This window comes from Python bivittatus, unplaced genomic scaffold, assembly GCF_059951505.1.
Source record: "Python bivittatus isolate LINGU-HERP-01145 unplaced genomic scaffold, Pbiv_v1 ctg000100_np1212, whole genome shotgun sequence".
Lineage (NCBI taxonomy): Eukaryota > Metazoa > Chordata > Lepidosauria > Squamata > Pythonidae > Python > Python bivittatus.
This window is the reverse complement of record NW_028277038.1, coordinates 3820150-3838739: the sequence shown is the minus strand read 5'-3', so window position 1 is coordinate 3838739 and position 18590 is coordinate 3820150. Positions and strand designations below refer to the sequence as shown.

Sequence of the window (18590 nt, the reverse complement as noted above, 5' to 3'; positions counted from 1 at the left end):
TGAAGTCTAAAGTGAGTGGTCAATCCTCTCAGCATTCATTTTGTAAGAAGAAAGTGGAGGATCTGTGTTCCACATTGTATGAGAAGATATAAGAAAAGCTCTCATTTTTTATGCTTTTGCTTGGCCAGAAAGGATCTCATTGGCCTATTTTGAAATGTATCAAGCCAAAACTTGATAAACTTGAGGTCAGGGCAGAGGAAGGTGTTATGTGAGGAACAGGCTTCATGGAGGAAGGGAGGGGGCAGGAAAAGAAGCTTTTTAAAAACTTCTTTTATAATTATTACATATTTTTTCATTCCACAAAAATCTCATTGAACATCCCTTCGTGGCTCTGTTGATAAAAGATGATGAGTATTGAGCACCTGGGACACTCAGAAAGTATGATTGGAGGAAAGTGGGATAATGTTTAATTTGGCCTTCAAAAGCCAACAGAAGAGTTCAGTGGGACACCCAACAGCCAAGAACTTCAGAGAGACTGGTATCTCCCTGCCCTTTCTTACAACCAGCCGCAGCAGATGAAATTCACCAAAACCATCTACCAACCATCAAAACCATCAACTAAAATATGCAAACAAGGTCCATTTCTGTATAATGATACAGTCAGAGAATCCTGTTCTTATTTGAGCACAGCATGGAGCACGCTTCCCAAACTCCAGGTTTGACCTGGAAGCATCAAACGAACACAATCCAACGTTCACTGACTTTTGAACCCAGACGTATCCATCAGGCAACCTCCAAACCTTGGCACATCACCGGTCCCAATTCTATCCTTTTCCAGTTTTCCCTAAGTCACTAGGGGTTGCTTTGTTAGAGAAGACAAGAAATCATACAGGAAAGAGGAGGAGGAGAAGGCGAAGAAGCCCCTTATGTAAACTGCAATCTGGTTCGGCGCCAACATATTAACTAATTTCTTTTAGAGCCTTTGAAGTTAGCAGGGGGTTCCCTGGCTTATGGAGCAGAGAAAGAAACGATATTTTAAGTGATTCTTTTTCATCCCGTTAGCTTAATGAAAGATTAATAGCCTTGTTATTTTCAGTTTCTACTTTATTTTCTTTATTTTCTTCTAAAGAGGGGAGGCTTTTTAAGCACTTGCTGAAATCATCACCTCACTTACAATGATTGCACGGGCCACTGGCTGACTAATTTTTATATAATAGGCTGTTGTTACATGGATGAATGTTTGCTTGGAGCTCAGGGTCAGCATTGCTATGAAGGCTTGAGGTCGGATGGCAGGAGATAACTCTTACCTTACCTGCGACTCTTATCTTGGGACCCATGTTGCTGAGAAGCTAAAACATGGCTTCTTCTGTGGTGGCTTTGTTCCCTGTTGGAGCACTCATGGGGTCTCCCCCTCCTGTGCTCTCCTTTGCTCAAGTTATCTTTCTGAGGTTTACTGGATCCCAAGTCCTTCCCAATCAAACTGTCCCAGTGTGACTTCCCTCTTGGTAATCTTTCAAGCAGATCCCATTAAGATGGTCAACGCTTCTCTCTCAGTATTGCAGAAAGGGGCTAAAATCTGACTCTAAACATTGATAGCCTGGGTGGACAGGCAGATACTGCCAAGGTTCACCTACCTTGAAGGCTGTTTTGAAACCCTGTGGTGAGAGAATCTAGATGGACAATGTGTTTGAGAAGTTCTAGATACCAATAGAGGTGAATTTTTTTATAGCTCAGGGTTGAACTGTGGAGTCCTTGGGGTTCTCTGAGCTTGCTTCTTTTCTTGCAAACATTTCATTACCCAGCTAGGTAACATCTCCAGTGCTAGAATCCCCATCCCATTCTAGAAACCCCGTCCCATTCTAGCACTGAAGATGTTACCTAGCTGGGTAATGAAACGTTTGCAAGAAAAGAACCAAGCTTAGAGAACCCCAAGGACTCCACAGTTCGAGATACAACAACTTCTCTATCTCCACAGTTTATTTAGTGTGAGTGGGATCCAATGTGCTACACTGTTGTGGGAATTTCTGTGATGGAATGGAATTATGAAGGCCAAGATCAGGGAGACAAACATTTTCTTAGCTCACTGCGTGGGAGGAACAAGAGGATGAGACCGGCACCTCCCTGAGGAATTCACACGGTTGTGGCTGGAGGACTTTGGGAACTGGGGTTTTAGTCTGGGAAGATTGATGTCAGGCCTAGCCCAAGGAACTCCAAGAGACAATGCAAATTCAGTCCAGCTATGTTTATTAGCTACAACCTCTAGCAAGAATCTTCCCAGACTAAGACCCCAGTTCCCAAAGTCCTCCAGCCACAACAGTGTGAATTCCTCAGGGAAGTGCCGGTCTCATCCTTTTGTTCCTCCCACGCTCTTCTGGGGAGCTAAGAAAATGTTTATCTCCCTGAGCCTGGCCTTCATCATTCCATTCCATCACAATTTCCCAGCTTAGAGCTTTGGGATTGAGGGCAAACTGTGGTTTGTGCAAGCCATGATTTGCCAAGTTTCCAACCCTCATCCAACCAGATGAGGAGAAGGGAGGAACACCTAACTTCCTGATTTGTTGCAGCTTGTTCTGTGGTGCCAAACCACAGTTTACATTCATATTCAGCTACAGACTCAGTCTGTAGTTTGAACGTCCCGGCAGTGGAATTACTCCTGTTTTTCTCTTTTAAAATTAACTTTGGAGTTTTGGGGCTGAAGGCGGACCGCATCGTACGAAACAGATTCTTGATAGCGGGTCTGTGGCAGATCCAAAACCAGAGCTTGTGTAATACCATGGAAATTAAAACAGAATTTTTCTGCCATCCTACCAAACAGCCTACTTAATAAGTTGAGTAATGAAAAAGAATAATTTATTACGGAGTTGTGAGTTTTGACAGTGCTAAAAAGACATCCTTAGAGTTATCTCCCAAAGGAGAAAGAGATGAAGCCTATTGCCAGGGTTCGGTATAATTTTTCTGTCTGTAGAATTTTGTTCAGTGGAAATGTTTTTATGTCTTCCCACACCCCTCTGCCCTGCAACGTAACCTATTTTAGGCCATAATGATCAGCAAATAATATTTTTTTCAACCACTCTTCACGGGATATGAAAGGTTTCAGTGCCTTACTATTTATCTATATTTGCATTACTACTAAATGCATCAAACTGGTACCACAAATGTATTTTTCCTATTGATTTCTGATCAATGAAGAGGCTTTGAAAGAGCACTTTAGAGTGATAGGAAGGGAGAAGGAGGGATAAACAACTTCAAAAGTAAATCAAACCCATTTTTCCCAAACATGGAGCTTCTTGGATCAAAATGATGGGCAGGGAAGAAGTGAATTATTTTTCCCCCTTTTATTCTAAACGTCACTATTCTTCCCTAACTTTTTTAGGCTGGCTGCTACGTCTTCATGGTATAATATGTGCATCGACATGACGTGTTTCCAAAGCCTTCATCATTGATTATGAGATTGTTGCTTGGCTTTTTACAGGAAGAGCGGCTTGATGGGAAAAATACCCCATTTGCAGAAGCCATGAATCCTAGTTCACCAATTGCTGCTTAACCGCTTTTAAACCAACTTCCATAGTCACAAGGAGCTGGGGGAGGGTTAAAATCTATCATGGGGCAGCCAGTTGGGTTCTTGCAATTTAGGGTGTTCTAGGCAATCTTGGAATATGGATATGAACCTTCATCGAGATGGAGAAAAGTTTGGGGAGGGGGGAATATTTTATATATATATATATATATGTGTGTGTGTGTGTGTGTGTATTTCAATCATCTAAGATTTCAGTATGTTTTCTGCAAATTCAATGGACTTTGGGCGGGGGGGAAAGGCTGTAGAAACAGCAAAATTTTGATTTTGCTTTTGGTATTTGGGCAATGTGTTGGCAGGGGGAAGAAATTAGTTTATTCATCTTCAGGGCTTTGACCTATGAACAAAACCGGAGCTGAAGGCTGGTGAAAACAGCTGTCCATCCCTACGTTCAGAGTGTTTTGAGGGAAACCAGCTTCATGCTGCTTCAGAGGTGGTGATACTGGTGGAAACAAAGATGTGGTACCAAGAGAACCTACAGAACAGGATAAAAAGGAGCCATTTCCCCCCTCCAAAAAAATCTTCCCCTGGATCTGACTTCTTGGAAGACCTCAACTTTAGATGGCAAAGGCATTTCAATGCAGAGATACAGAGGGAGAGAGAGAAACAGATGCCAGATGGGGAGGGAATGAATAGCAACATCTGGGGGTGGATTTTCAAACGATACACACAGAGAAAAGGTGTCCCTGCTGTTCTTCTTCCCTTTAAGTTATAAAAGTTCTGTTTTCACTTTGAAAATAGTTTTTTTTTTTTTCAAATCACATAATCAAAGCGGTAGCAACTCTAAAAAGCACGCTGAAACATCTTGCGTTTTCAACAAAGCATGGCGTACTCTCTTGAAAAGAGACATTGCCCTGAGGAATTTAGTGATGAGCGCGCATTGGCCTAGTGAGGTAGGAAGTGTGCGGCAGATACCAAAACAGGACAGGTGAGTTTTGTGCACAGATAGACAAAAAGAGGACAATCTCTTTGATACTGTAAAAGAAAGCAAATGGGACGTGATTGAAGACCTACCTGTCACCCCGGGAGAACTCTGATGCTCTCTTTTGCTTTGATTTAGAAGCAGCAAGTTTTTAGACCTTACGAATGCTGAAGACCAACTTGGGAACATCTACCCAGGACCCCATGAACAGTTGAAAAGTTGGGATTAAAGGCCATTGCGCCTACATTGGGGATGCCTTCTTGTAAAATATATCATAGGGTCACCCCGTTTTGAATAGATCACAGAATTCTATATTCCATAGCATCTTTAGACTTTGGAGGATCATGGTGGCATCTAGCTGTGCTTGGTTGACCCTGAAGAAACTCAGGAAAAGGCAAAAGGAAACCCTGTGGCCAAGATAACTGTAGAGATATTGATTGTAGGGGACACCAGGAGTTGTGCTCAATTTGAAGGCATCTCAGTTTTGTTTGATGGAAGCGACTGAGCAACATAGGAAGACCATAGGAAATCTTGGAGCTGAGGCTAGATTGGGAAGTTGAAAAAACAGCTCAGAAGAAGGTTGGGCCAAACACTTCCATTATACTGCTGAAAATACCTTCATGGATGTGATGGTCCATGAAATCCCCACGAGCTGAGGAGGACTAATTGACATCTTTACCTTAGTGTGCACTGTGTACCCACTTTGAAACAAGGGTGGTTGCAAAGCCATGATTTATAGACCAGTTATCAACCCTTGGTTGGAGTCAACTCTGCACTGAGCCACGGTTGGCAACCACAGAAGTTTCGTTTGCAAGTGTTGAGTGTGTTGTGTTAACTTGTCCTTATATTGCAAGAACATTACTACTTCCCTGTCACATCCTCTGGTGGCTGGGGAATTCTGGGAGTTGAAATCCACACCTCTGAGAGCTGCCAAGGTTGAGAAACACTGAGTTAGATACTTCTGGTAGGTTGGGGCAGGGGGGAAACACATCTTAAACAAATGCAAACAACTTCTGTTTTTCTCACACACGCACCCTTCCAGTTCTCCAGCTGCCTTGTGAAAGAATAGCCAGAAGCTATTATATGGGGTTACTTTTAGTCGCCTGAGAAAAACCGAAGGAAGGAAGGAAGGGAGATTTCTCTTTGTAGTTAAGCAAGGAAGCAACAATGTACCAGCTGGACCCCTGATCTCAAGGGATGTGAGCTACCAGTAAGGAATGAGCGCCAGTCTTTCTGGATTACGATGAGAAGCGTGGCCTTGCAAACTTTGAAGAAAGGTTCCTTCGTGGCAAGTTGATCCCGGTCAACTGAAGACCTAGTTGGTTGAAGGACACTTCCATGCTATTTTCTTGGTAAGTGTTTAGGATTTTCATGGGCAATTTCCTAGATTTTTTTCACTGTTTTCCTCTAGGACAGCGTTTCTCAGCCTTGGCGACTTTAAGATGTGCAGACTTCGACTCCCAGAATTCCCCAGCCAGCCTGGCTGGCTGGGGAATTCTGGGAGTTGAAGCCCGCACGTCTTAAAGTCGCCAAGGCTGAGAAACACTGCTCTAGGACCTTGGTCCTTCCCTAACCTCCAGCCCTGAATTTTCCAGTAGGGTTCCCATCCGTGTACCAACCAGCTCCAAGCTTTTGGGGATCCGCTATGATCCGCGAGGTGCTGCCCCCTCTCTGGGCCACCCTCAAAACTACAACTAGACCAGGATGCTAAGCCATGGTTTGCTCCCCACGGTGGAATGCATGATTCATTGGTGGCTGAGGTGGCCTGCCATGCTCAACCAGAGTGTTCAACCCACTGTCTGTGTGGATCCAAGGTGCTAATCTAACAGCTGTTCCTCAGAGAAGGACATCTGACCGTCTTCCTTCCAAGATTATTACACCCAGGGATGTTTCTTGGGGAGGGGGGGGAATCTGCAATCTCTCCCCAATCAAAGCACCGCTACCCCCCCCCCCCCATATCCTGGCCTGCGTTCAATTCACTTTGGGGCCATCTCTGTTTCTCCTCCACGGCCACCCTCTGACTCCTTGCTGTATTGTTTGTAGCTACTCGCTGTAGCACAGTGAGCACGGGCCAGTGACTTGCTCACACCTAACCGAGCTTGGCGGATTTAATTTCCCCCATGAGTCCAGTTGCAGGATTATGACAGTGGGGATGGGGGGGGCGGGAGAGGAGAGAGCCCAAGCAAAGGGAGGTTGGAGAAGGAAGCTTTGTTGGGTAAACACACCGCCGATTCCAAAGTATGGAGCTATTTCCTTTTCCTGCTTCGAGATGCGTCTTCAAAGGGTTTCCTGCAGTCGGGTCTCTGTAACCTCATTTCAAGCCAAACGCTTCTCGTCTTCTGCCCTCTCCTGAAGTCGCACTAAGAATCTCCCCAGGAAGTGGGGAGGGGGGAGGAAGACCAGGGGGAAGAAGCGGAGGAGGAAGAAAAGGGTGGGATGTCAAGGGACGAGGGTTTGCTCTATGCCCCGCCATCTCAACGTTTCAGGGCCCATCACCCTCCGTGCCCTGGAATCGGATTTAGCCTCCTTTCCAGCGGCTGACGCGTTTGGAAACGCAGCCAAAGCTCAGCCTCCCGTTTGTGGAGATGCACAGACATCTGGGCTGAGCCTCTACCTCTGGACGTTGCTTTGAAATTGCTTATCTGAATCCTTGGTGCATGCACACACACGCCCCACCTCAGTGATTAGCCAGCTAGAAGCATTCCCTAGCCCACCTTCCCTTTTTCAGCAAGCAGATTAGGGTCAGCTGGTTAGTACTTAGATGGAAGACACCGGGAGATCCCTAAGATGGGATCTCCCAGTGTCTTCCATCCAAGTACTACTGGGGAGTTGGAAAAACATCTGAGAAAAGGAAATTCTGTAGGCGTCCGAGTTTCTGGGAGGCTCCCTGAGGCTTTCCCAGCCTTGCCGATGCGAGCGGTTGCTTCTGTGTTAAGCCAGCTAAGAAGCGATCTGGAACTTCATGAGGTTATGCGCCTCGCGACGTCCGCTGGAACGGGAGATCGGTGATGCTCCAGGCTCTCTGCAGCGTCACCTCGATCCCTCGCTTGTCTTAAGGTGTCTCCCACCCAAACTGTCTGGTGCTGTCGGTCTCAGAGCAGGTGCAGCGAGGCTTGTCAGGTCTGTTCAGGTTGAGAAAGGAGATCATTGCGGGTGGAAGCCGATAACTGCGGTCCAGCTTTTCGCAGCCGTGACTCAGTGGGTTTTGCAAGACTCCCTCCACAGCTCATCAGCTTCTGCGAGGTTCCTCCGGTGACCTCTGGCGTCCTTTAAGGTTTAATCTGTGCGGCATCAGTCCACTGACTAATTTGGAGAGAGAACTGCTCCTACGGCAGTCTAGGGTCGCGCTTCTGGCCTGTCAAGCTAATCCAGTTTCTGCTCCTAATCTGTTCTGACTCCTCGCGCGAGCCGCAGGTATTTCTGGCTCTGCTTGGAACGGTCTCCTCTTTCCAGCTTCCTGAGCTGGCTGTGGTCACGGACTGCAAACCGTATCCCAGGGGAGAAAGGAGGGGCCAAATCATCCCATCCTTCAGATTCAGCCCCTCTCATATCCCAAATAATTCACTCCTCCCCCTGTCCCATGTTCTGATCTAAAGAAGAGGGCCCCCGCTGCATCTCTGGATGATTCCCTGTCTTGCCTTCGGGCGGTTTGGAAGCAGAGACCCAACAAGGAGTTTGCCACAGCGTGCCTCTGCAGGAGTGCCTGTTTCAGCGTTTTCTGTCATTGCTACCACTGCTTTTTTAATACACACGTTTAAGAATGTCTTGCTTTTGCTATGAGTTGAGAAGGAAGGAAGGAAGGAAGGAAGGAAGGAAGGAAGGAAGGAAGGAAGGAAGGAAGGAAGGAAGGAAGGAAGGAAGGAAGGAAGGAGAAAGGGGAGGGAGGAAGGGAAGGAAGGAAGGAGAAAGGGGAGGGAGGAAAGGAAGGAAGGAAGGAAGGAGAAAGGGGAAGGAAGGAAGGAAGGAAGGAAGGAAGGAAGGAAGGAAGGGGCACCAGCTGTCCGAAGCTGAAAAAGTACTAAGGTGGACTCTGAACACATGCCGTCTTGCCATTGTCCCCAGTGTTTTCCCTGCTCTCAGTTCCTCTTTCCTCTCCCATTGACAACAAAGAGGATTGTGCATTTCAAAAGCCCTCGCCTTGTTCTGAAATCTAAGGACCTTTTTTGTGATGCAAATGAAATTAACTCAGTCCTTGTTGGGTGGGTTGGTCCTTCCTTTCTTTCTTTCTTTCTTTTTCTTTCTTTCTTTCTTTCTTTCTTTCTTTCTTTCTTTCTTTTTCTTTCTTTCTTTCTTTCTTTCTTTCTTTCTTTCTTTCCCTCCCTCCCTCCCCCCCCCCTCTGGGGGCAGGGAGGGAATTGCAAACACAAACTACATTGAGGAACCTCAAGGCAGTGCAAGACTCTGTTCCAGAAGAGGAAACATGGATCCATCCAGGCTCAAAGCTAGGGAACCATCACTTTTCACCAAGCAGAGGAAATTCTCTTCTTTCAAGGGCTGAAAGAAAGTGAGGGCCATGGTCCAAACAGGATGGGACATTGGGACAGTGGTGAGATCTCTCCAACCATGGAGCATCTCATCATCCATGCCTGCAATAATGATAAATAATCCAGGAACGCAAGCCAGTTCAGGGAGCTTTTTTCCTCAACTGCCTCCCTGCGAGGTAGGTCGCACCAAGCAAGCAAGTTCCAGCCAAGACTGACAACTTTCTCACCCACCCACCCACCCACCCACCCACCCAAAGTTGTGCCAGTGGCACGAGAGGCAGAAATGGAGGAGAGAAGGAGACGACATCTCGAGGCTTGTGTCTCTGGTTGCCCTGCCATTGTCCAGGGGACCTGGCCAGACCAAAAACAAATCACATTTGGTGACCCCCACCCCCAGTCCCACCCATTGCACGGAGTGTAAGCGTAAACCAGTGCTTTCCCTGGCAAGACCTTCGATCAACAGAGGGCCTCATCCTGCCAGTTAGGCTTGCAAAGTTCCCAGGTGATGCCATGCAGGGCTCCCCTCCCCTTCCCCAAAAAGGGGGCCAAACGTGCATTTTGAAAGCAGCCCATAGAACAATGGAGAAACGCATGGAGAAGGAGAGTGTCGGGGAGATAGATTGGGGTTGGGGGGGTCCTCTTTTTCTGAGAAGTCAAAGAGGTTGAGAGGAGGGGGCGCAGCCAAAGATGGCGCGCAGCTCCAGCTCAAGTTGGAGCAGCGTGTTCTGCCACAGAGGAAAAGCCAAAGTGAGAGGAAAACCTCACGCTGCTTCTGCATGGCCTGATTTTTATGGATGATCTGGTCCCCGTGGACTCCTCCCTTTTCAGAAGAGTATATCGTGGCCTCTGCAGCCCCTCTCCTTGCTGGCTCCTGAACCTTTCTGGAATTGTTTCGGCTAGTTTGGAGCACCGTGATGTTTCTTCTTGGGTGGAATGGAAAAGCGTGGGTGGAAGGGAAGCAAACTTTTGAAAAGTTGACTCTGGAATAGAAGAGGGGACGTGTGCAAACCTTTTGCGTTTACTTACCTCTCGTGCCTGGGCACCTAGGAGCAGGTCACCAAAATGCCTCCCCTCCCAGAAAGAATTTCGACAAGCCAACACTTTTCCCTGGAGGAGGACTTCAGAACAAAAAGCAGAAAACCCCCTGTTCTCCGTCATCCAGACAGATGATAAAAGGAGAGATTCTGGGTATAGGAAGGCGGGTTCTGGTTGAAGGTAAGGAACGTTTTTCTAACCGTAGGCGCAGTTTGAAGACCCAGAGGTACCCTTCCGCTGGAGGTGTTCAAGCTGGCCAACCAACTTTTTTAATTTTTTTAAAAGGGGGTATAATTTGGATTGGTGCACAAAGCAAGGGGTTGGGCAAGATGCTACCACCTGTCCTTTTCAGCTTTGGGGTTCGAAGCATGAGAAGCAACAGGGGAGGAAAACACAGCCCAACTCAAAAGACCATACTGGCAACAGGCAAATTTTCTTAGCATGCTGCTGGAGTCACGAAAGGACCCCCTCCCCAGCCCCATACGTAATTGTTTATGGCCCTTGAGGTTAACCAAAGCATCCTCTATGAACGATTCCGTTTTCTCACCTCCCTGCCGAACGAAGGACACACACGTTTGCATTTCCCCCCCCCCCCCAAAAGCCCTTTCAGAAGGAATAATGGAAAGCGTTAGTTCTCCAAGATGCAAACGCTCCGCGAAGGCAGAAACAGGTGCGGGTTTCCCTGGGGAGGGGGGGGGTTGCCCAACGCTGCAGACCCACCACTCGCCTTCAGCCGCTTGTGGGAGAAGGGCCTCATTGATCACCTATCGTGCTTTGTGGGGGGGGGGGGGGAGAAGATTGCCAGTCTGCCGAAAAAGAAAAAGCAAACCGAAAACTTCAGCGCCTTAAAAACAGCTGGTTTGGAACATTGCTCTTCCCCCCATCTTTTTTTGGGGGGGAATCCACCCCTTTCTCTGTCCATCTCCATTCAAGTCTCCCTTCAAACCAACCCTCCCTTCCTCAACCGTTTTTTGCATCTCTCGTAGACTGGGCCATCTGGCTTCCTACCATATGCCAAATCCTAGTCAAGTCTCTTTTGAATCAGATCTTAATTTCTCATTCTGTTTCCCGGGCAGTTTTCTTCATTTCTTCTTGCTACTGCCTTCTGGATTATTATTATTGTTATTATTATTTCCTAGATTACCTTGGGATTTCATAGTAGACTCCCATCCATGCCCAGCCCTGCTTAGCTTCGCCTTTAAATCGCCCAACTTCAAAACTCCCTGCTCTAACAAAAGTAATCTCTCTTGCTTCCTCAGAGGTTCATCAGTACAGTCAGATGCCTCTTGAAAAGCCCCTCTGGACAATAAACTTCCCACCTGCAAGGTAGATTGCTTCTGCAGCTGGAAGTTCCACCTAGAAAATGAATTTCATTTTCCTCCTCCCCACAGGGGGGAAGCCCACAAGCAGAAATTTGAGGAACGGTATTTCAGCCTCCTTTTTCTGGACCAAATTCTTAAAATTGCTAAAGGGCCCTCCTGAGGACAAACCATGTTTCAGACTATCCACGTTGACCTTTCTGCCCTACAGTTTGACAGCCATGGTTTTGTTTTATCTCATTTCTCCAGACTAGGCAGCAGGGCGTGTAATTCTGCTCCGTGGTGCAAATTGTACCTCTTAGTTGTCTGCACACAGGGGTGCAATACAATCCAGATTCACAGCCACCCCTCGAGGGAACAAACTGGATTCACCCAACACACAAAACCACAGGCCCAGGACACGAATCCAGGCTTAAACCTAGTCAGGCTGAGCAAATGGTGTGGATGTATTTGCTAGACCTTCCCCAAACTGGGTTCAGAGTGTGGCATAAAGACTGCTATCTGTGTGGTGGCGAAGCAGCAACGGGATGGCCCATAATCAATCAAAACCAATCAATCAGGACAGCAAAACCTATTCGAGTCCTGAAGACGAATTCTTTAGTATTTACCTATGGGAACAATTAGCAGTTTTGATCGTGGTTTAGGGTGGGGGGGGAGAGGTATTTTCTCTTTGAACCTCCTTGCCCCACCTCAACTTCCCGAACTGGGTTTGAAAGTCCCTGCTTTAACCACTGCACCAGACTGTTTCGCCCTTTTAGTTGCCAAATGCAGTATTCAGACATGCGTCTGCCTCCGTCCCACCCTCTCTCCTTTCACACGTGCACCCAAAACCCTTCCCCTCCATTTCTTCCTGGCATTCATGCGGTCATCAGGAACTCCCACCCCATTTTCAACCCCCCTCCCAAAAAAGAGAGAAGGCTAAGGATGCTCTTACTTTATCAAACTAAAACCCTTTTTTTTTATTTCTTAATCATTATGTTTTAATAAAATAGGGCATGAAAATAGCTGTATATTACAAACAGAGGAAGCTAGATTTAATATACAATGCACACCTACTCGCGTGCAATTTTGTGCATCAGTTTCCCTTTCGGGATGGGAGCGAAGGGAGCGTGGAGTGTTTCTTGATCTATTCAGGGACAGAATCTATTTAACAATGGAAAGAGTCAATAAGCTTTCGATCCTTTTCAACGGCTCCCCCTCCCTCCCTCCCCCCTCCTCCAAACGTGTCCGATTTCCATTAAAAAGCCACAAAGTGTAACTCTGAACGGTTCCTAGGGACTAGAACCCCTCTGTTCTTTTGTTAAAGATTCCCTTCTGTTGCTTTTATGTCTGGCAAAATACTTGTTTCGTGTTTCAAGGCAAAGAGAGGCAAAGAGCGTAGGTCTGGGGCTGTGGGGGAGGGAGTAGGGGGAAAAAGGGAAGAAAAACTGTATTGCACATTATTTTTAGCAGAGGAGACCATTTTAAGAGACGGTATTGCTCGTTTAAAGTTTAGAACTGGATCTCTTTTGAAAAAGAGATGTTCAGGGTGAATTGAAACTTCTGTTTCTCTGTGATCTGGCTGCTTCCCTAACATTCTCTTTCAAGTTTTCTCTTTTCTTGAAAAAAAAAAATAGCTCTACAAATACTTATGTCTAACTGGTTAGAAACCTAAAGCAATCCCCATTTCAATATTTACAAGTCATAACACCCAGCGACTTAGTAGCCAAAGAAAGAAAGGTGTGTGTGTGTGTGTATAAGCACACACACTTATGTTTGTTAACATTTGAGGCACTATGTTTTTTCTCCATCTCCTGACCTTGAATTCTAAGATTTCAACTCTCCCTTCTCAATTTGTGGTTTTGTATGACAAAAGAAGTTTTAAAAGCATTAAAAAAAAATCATTCTTCAGTTCTGAATGCTGTGGTGAGTGCTTGGGAATCCCCTTCAGTTTCTTTCCAAGTATTGTAATTAGTATTATTATGATCCTCATGAACCATTGTGGTCACACACCGTTGGGGGTTGTAAAGCCGACTCGTACTTTGCATGGTGAACTTTGGGCAAAGGCTGGGGTTTTTTATAAAGCCCCCCACTTGCCACCATGCTGGCTGGTTTCCTCCGAGTCCTGTTCTTGATCCTCCGGCTACAAACACTTTGCCACGACTGCAGAGTCTTCGAGGTCCAAATCCAGACGCCACTGGTGATCCCCACCACCAGCAACATAAAGACTTTGACCATAAAAATCTCCACGGCCGGAACAGAGTCGCTCATGGCGCAGTCCAGAACCTTAGTGTGATTGTTCACCTTGCACTTCTGCTGCGTGGCCAAAACCTTCCAGTAGCCCATGTTCAACCTTTCGTAAAAGTAGCAAGCGATGACGCACGTAGCGGGCACAGTATACAAGACGGAGAACACGCCGATCCTCACCATGAGCTTCTCCAGCTTGTCCGTGTTCTCCCCCCCGGTTTTCATGACCCTCCTGATGTGGAAGAGGGCTACGAAACCCGAAAGGATGAACGAGGTCCCGATAATGAGATAGCAAGCCAAGGGGATCAGCACGAAGCCGGTCAGCGCATTGACGTCCATGCTGCCCACATAGCATAAGCCTGTCAGCTCGTCCCCTGCCACCCGGCGCATCACCAGGATCATGATAGTCTTGATGGCCGGGATAGCCCAGGCAGCCATGTGGAAGTAGCTGCTGTTGGCTTCGATGGCCTCGTGGCCCCATTTCTTCCCTGCGGCCAGGAACCACGTCAGGGTCAGGATCACCCACCACAAGGAGCTGGCCATGCCAAAATAATAGAGGATAAGGAAAACCAAGGTACATCCGGTGCTCTCTAAGCCTTCTTGGATGACGTAGAGTTGGCCACCGTCCCGATTGCAGGCGATGTTCTCTGCCCCGGAGAAGAGCCGGATGATGTACCCCAGCGAGTAGACACAGTAGCACATGGACAAGAAGATGATGGGCCTCTCGGGGTATTTGAAGCGTTGGGGGTCAATCAGGAAGGTGAGGACGGTGAAGGCACTGGAGAAGAAGCAGAGGATGGACCAGACAGCCGTCCAGATGAGAGCGAACTGCTTGTCCTGGTGGCTCCAGTAGACGTCGACCCCAGGGGTGCAGAGGGGAGCACAGGAACTGCTCTTCTCTACATGGTGGAACTTCCCCGGGTTCTCGCAGGACAGCCGGCTAGCCCCATCCTTCTGCTGGGTCAGGTCGTGACCTGAGCTGTGGGGTCTCTGGGGCCGGAACATGGGAGGTAGCATGCTGGAGCCCCGTGGCGGCTCCTCGGAGCCATTGTTGGGGGCTTCCATGCACAGATAATTGGGGTCGTTCTTCTTAGGGAGCTTGCTGCAGTCCAGGGAGTCGGGCCATCTGAAATTAAACTGCTCCATGATGGGGGAGCACTTCAGCCGAGCCTGCTCACACATCACCCGGCAGGCCGGGATGGGGGTAGACACCTGTTCGGTGCACATGGGGGCGTAGAGGGAGCAGAGGAAGAATTTCAGGTGGCCGTGGCAGCCGTACTCCACCAGGGGGGCAAACTCGTGCAGCTGGATGGCCGCGTCCTGCTGGTCCTCGTGGCCCATCAGGTTGGGCATCCGGGTGGTGTTATAGCCAATGTCTTTGCACATGGGGATCTCGATGGGCTGGCACCGGCCGTCCCCGGGCCGGTCCAGGTCGATGGAGCTGATTCCGAAACAGGAGCACACCAGGTGCAGGATCACGCCCAGGGTGCGTCTGGAGCTCCTCCGCCGGGGGCCCATGCCGGCCAGCTGGGAAGCGACCCGCCAGTCTGCGGAGCCTCCGGGTTCTGTTGATGGCGGGGGGCGGGATGGCCAACGGGGCGTTCAGATCATTGGCACCCCGGCGCCCGCGCTTCCCAGCTTTCCCCCGAAGCCCCCCTCGGAAGGGGGTCGGTCCGGATCCAATCGGGCACCATGGCAATCCCTTGGCCCTCTAACCCCCGCCCCCCAAAAATAAACGCTTGGAAAACTCCTTTCACTCCCGCCGAGAGCGGGACATCCAGAGGGGCGGGAAGCAGCCCGCGCTCGTCCGGCTCCGCCGCCCGGCTTCGGCTCCCAAGCTCGGTCGGGCGGCGAGGGAAGCGGGCGCGCGCCTCGCCTCGCCGCGCTCCATGCGCGAGGGGACTTACAGCGGCGGGACGCCGAATCCTCCACGCTGCTGCGGCTCGCCGGCAGCCGGGAGCTCCGTGCGAAGTTCCCCCGTTCCCCTTCTCCGGATCCAGGGGAGGTCAGGCGCCTCGGCTGCCCTCAGCCCCTTCCTGCGCCGCGCGGGCTGCGGGCGCCCTCCGCGGCTGCTCCCGCCGCTTCTTCTGCCCCGCGAGGTCCGGCGCTCCGCTCACTTTCCGTCTCCGCCCCCCTCGGCTGGAGAGGAGGGCTCGGCCGGGCCGGGGGAGAGAGGGAGGGCAGAGAAAGCGGAGAGCGAGACGGCCAGCCGGAGGGGGAGAGCGAGGGCCGCCTTCTTCTCCTCGTTCCTCCGGCAGGACGCGGCGGAGCGCTCGATGGAGAGGCGCGCGTAAAAGCGCAGCGCCCTCGCCAAAGCGTCGGCTCACCCCGGGGCTCGCGCGCTCGGAAAAGTAAGTCCTGGGGGTTTGCAGCTGCTGAAGTGGGGAGGGGGGGCTAGGAGGCGGGAGCAGCAGCAGCAGGCCCGCGCACGCGCACAGGTCCGGCCACCCCCTCTCTCCCCCACCTTCGGGCTCCCGTCCGCCTCCTTTGCGCCTCTCGCTTTGCATGAGAAAAGGGGACGGAGCCGGCCGTTCCTTTTTCGCCGGCACCTACGGGGCGCCTCGGAGCCGAAGAAAGGGAGCCGGGTGGGGGGCGGGGTGGGGGGGAGAGAACAAAAAAGAGAGAAGCCCTTGATCGGGGCGCGTTCCCAAAGCCTCCCTCGTTTCCCCCTCCCATTCTTCCGCCCTCGTTAAGACTCTCTCAACTTTCTCTTCCCCCCCTCCTTATCCTTGCCAGTCGGAAAAAAATCCAGCGTTTTTGTAAAGCAGACGTAGGAGAGGAGGGAAGGGTCTTGCGGCCCGTCATAATGGCGTTTATTTATTTATATGGGATAGTAGTAACTTTCTTTTCTTCCTGGGGCTCACAGGGTTTCTCCAGGGTTATCCCCACAATGACCCCATGGAGGAGGTTGGGGCCCCATCGCTCAGTGAGCCTCCATCTGGATCTCCTTGATCCACTTCAACTGCTCCGCCACAATGGCCATCATCATCATCATCATCATCACCACCACCACCACCACCCTGCCTTTCTTTCCAAGGAGCACACGTTCCTATGCGCCCCTCCCTGGCCCTTCCTCATTTCAGCTTCAGATGTGGCCAAACACGCTGGCTGCGAATGGTCGACTTGCAGTACAGGGATTTTGAAACACAACAACAGTGAACCTCATGGGGAACCCTGGGAGGCGGGCTAGGGGTGAGATTTAGATTCTGGATCTTCCCACAGACTGAAACTCCTAATAGGATACCAGGGAGATTTAACGTAAAGGCTGTGTTTGCACAAAGCAGAGGAAATTCTGTTACTGCTTGCAGAGAAGAACATAGTTCTGGCCTGGAGAAGGAGGTGGCAGAGGTAGAATAGATCCTCAGTCTTGGAAAACGTAAGAAGGGGGCTCAGAACAGCCCCACTTGGACTTGCCGTCCTTCAAAAGGGGGTGGTGACGACTTGAACAGGCTTTCAAGATTCTCTTATCATGCCCTACAACAATAATGTTCCTGTGGCGGCTATTTCTTGATCTCCAAGGGCTGAAATCCTGTTAATGTTAACCTCGGTTGATTTTTTCCTTCCCCGTTGGGGTTTAAAGTTGCGCAGCAGCCCCCACCAGTTTGAAGGGCTGATGTCTGTATGAATCCCCAGAGAGCAAACTGGTGAAAGACGTTGGTGAAAACAGTGATCCACTATAACAAAGTAACCGAGGACGCCTCGCCTCGTGCCCTGGAGGGGCTGTAAATGCAGGATGCACGAGAGAGTCACAACGCTTCTGATTCTGCCGTGAGCTGAGTGGGGTCAAGGAGGTCTACGACTCTCCATGCAGATCCGCTGGAGAGTGAATCCCATGGGATGAAGTCATTTTCTCCCAAGGAAACATGCTTGCCAGTCCATTTTCTTTGAGAACAAGGAGAAGATAGGAGGAAGCTTGAATTTGGACGTCCTACTGAATCGCCATTCAGCCAAGCACATTTAATCTTCTTGTGCAATCCTGGCTCTTCTGAGGCTGTAGTTTGGAGCGTGATGTGCAAATAAGTTTAGTAGACTATTTCATGAGCCCACAAACTCCATTAAGTGCAGACAAATGGTTTCTCCCCCACCTCTTTAAATGGGGGAAAGTGAATCTGCCCTACTTTATTTCTTGATTACTCTTCCTAAGAGGTGTTGAGGCTTTAGGAACCATGCAGTGGCCATGTTTGCAACAATATTATAAAATCATGAAACAAGGTAACAATATCCGAATGATTTAATGACTAGAAAAATCATCTAAAAAGAGAGATTTTCAAAAGGTGCCAAAATAATGAGACGGGAAATTATATTCCCACTTTTCCATTCACGTGAACTGGAAATTAGGTTATTGAAAATGTTTTCTGAATGCTACAAAGTGATCCACGTACAGTAATTTGTTGCAGTCCTTAGGACTCCCTGCCAGGTATTCTTAGCCCCAGAAGCATCCACTGGGAGTCAAAAAAGTCAAGATGGTGGCTGCATGACCACCTCCCCCCCACTTCCTGCTGATGGCTCTGCTCAGCCCTGTCTTGTCAGGGGGAATGCTGAAGCCAAGTGAAAGATAGTTCCTTAAGTTTACCTCTGGTTCTAGCCAAGGTAAAAATGAAATCAGGTCTTTCCTCTTAGCTGCAATTCTCTACCAGCCTGGAAACATAAAGATCAAGAAACTCCAATGAAATGCAGATTTGAGGAGATCTCCTTTTAGTTACAGTTAATTAGAATTAAAATGACACGACGTGACTTAACGTCTGATCACTTCCAGCAGATGACATAATTTATTCCAGATCCTTTAAAAGTTACACGTCGGTGTCAACTTCTGGAGGCTTCTGAGAATCAAATCCAAGGCTTCTAGGATCCGGCTGCATCTGTATGGGCCTCTCCGTCTTCCATCTGAAGAAAATTGCTCTGTTCCCACCCAACCAATGACTTTGTCGCCGCTTCTAACACCGTGACAGCAAGGCTGAAAAACTTCTGTGATTCAACCTTGCCGTTCGTTATTCCTGCACGTGTAAAATGAAGCTCCTCTTGGAAATTTCTTGATTTCAAGAAAAGGAAAGAGAGGATTTTTTTGTTTTTGTTTTAAGCAGCGGCAGAGG

The 18590-nt window shown here is 49.0% G+C and overlaps 1 protein-coding gene across 1 annotated transcript; it reads right to left on the bottom strand.

Moving 5' to 3' along the window:
* Positions 1-12277: 12277 nt before the first annotated feature.
* On the bottom strand, positions 12278-15867 carry FZD10 (frizzled class receptor 10). The gene has a single exon (XM_007426665.4). It carries the CDS (start codon positions 15016-15018, stop codon positions 13243-13245), a length of 1776 nt encoding a protein of 591 aa, XP_007426727.1. The 5' UTR covers positions 15019-15867; the 3' UTR covers positions 12278-13242.
* Between the last annotated feature and the right edge of the window lie 2723 nt (positions 15868-18590).

Excerpts from the sequence above, each read along its gene's own strand:
- FZD10 (XM_007426665.4), bottom strand. The coding sequence starts at position 15,018 with ATGGGCCCCCGGCGGAGGAGCTCCAGACGCACCCTGGGCGTGATCCTG.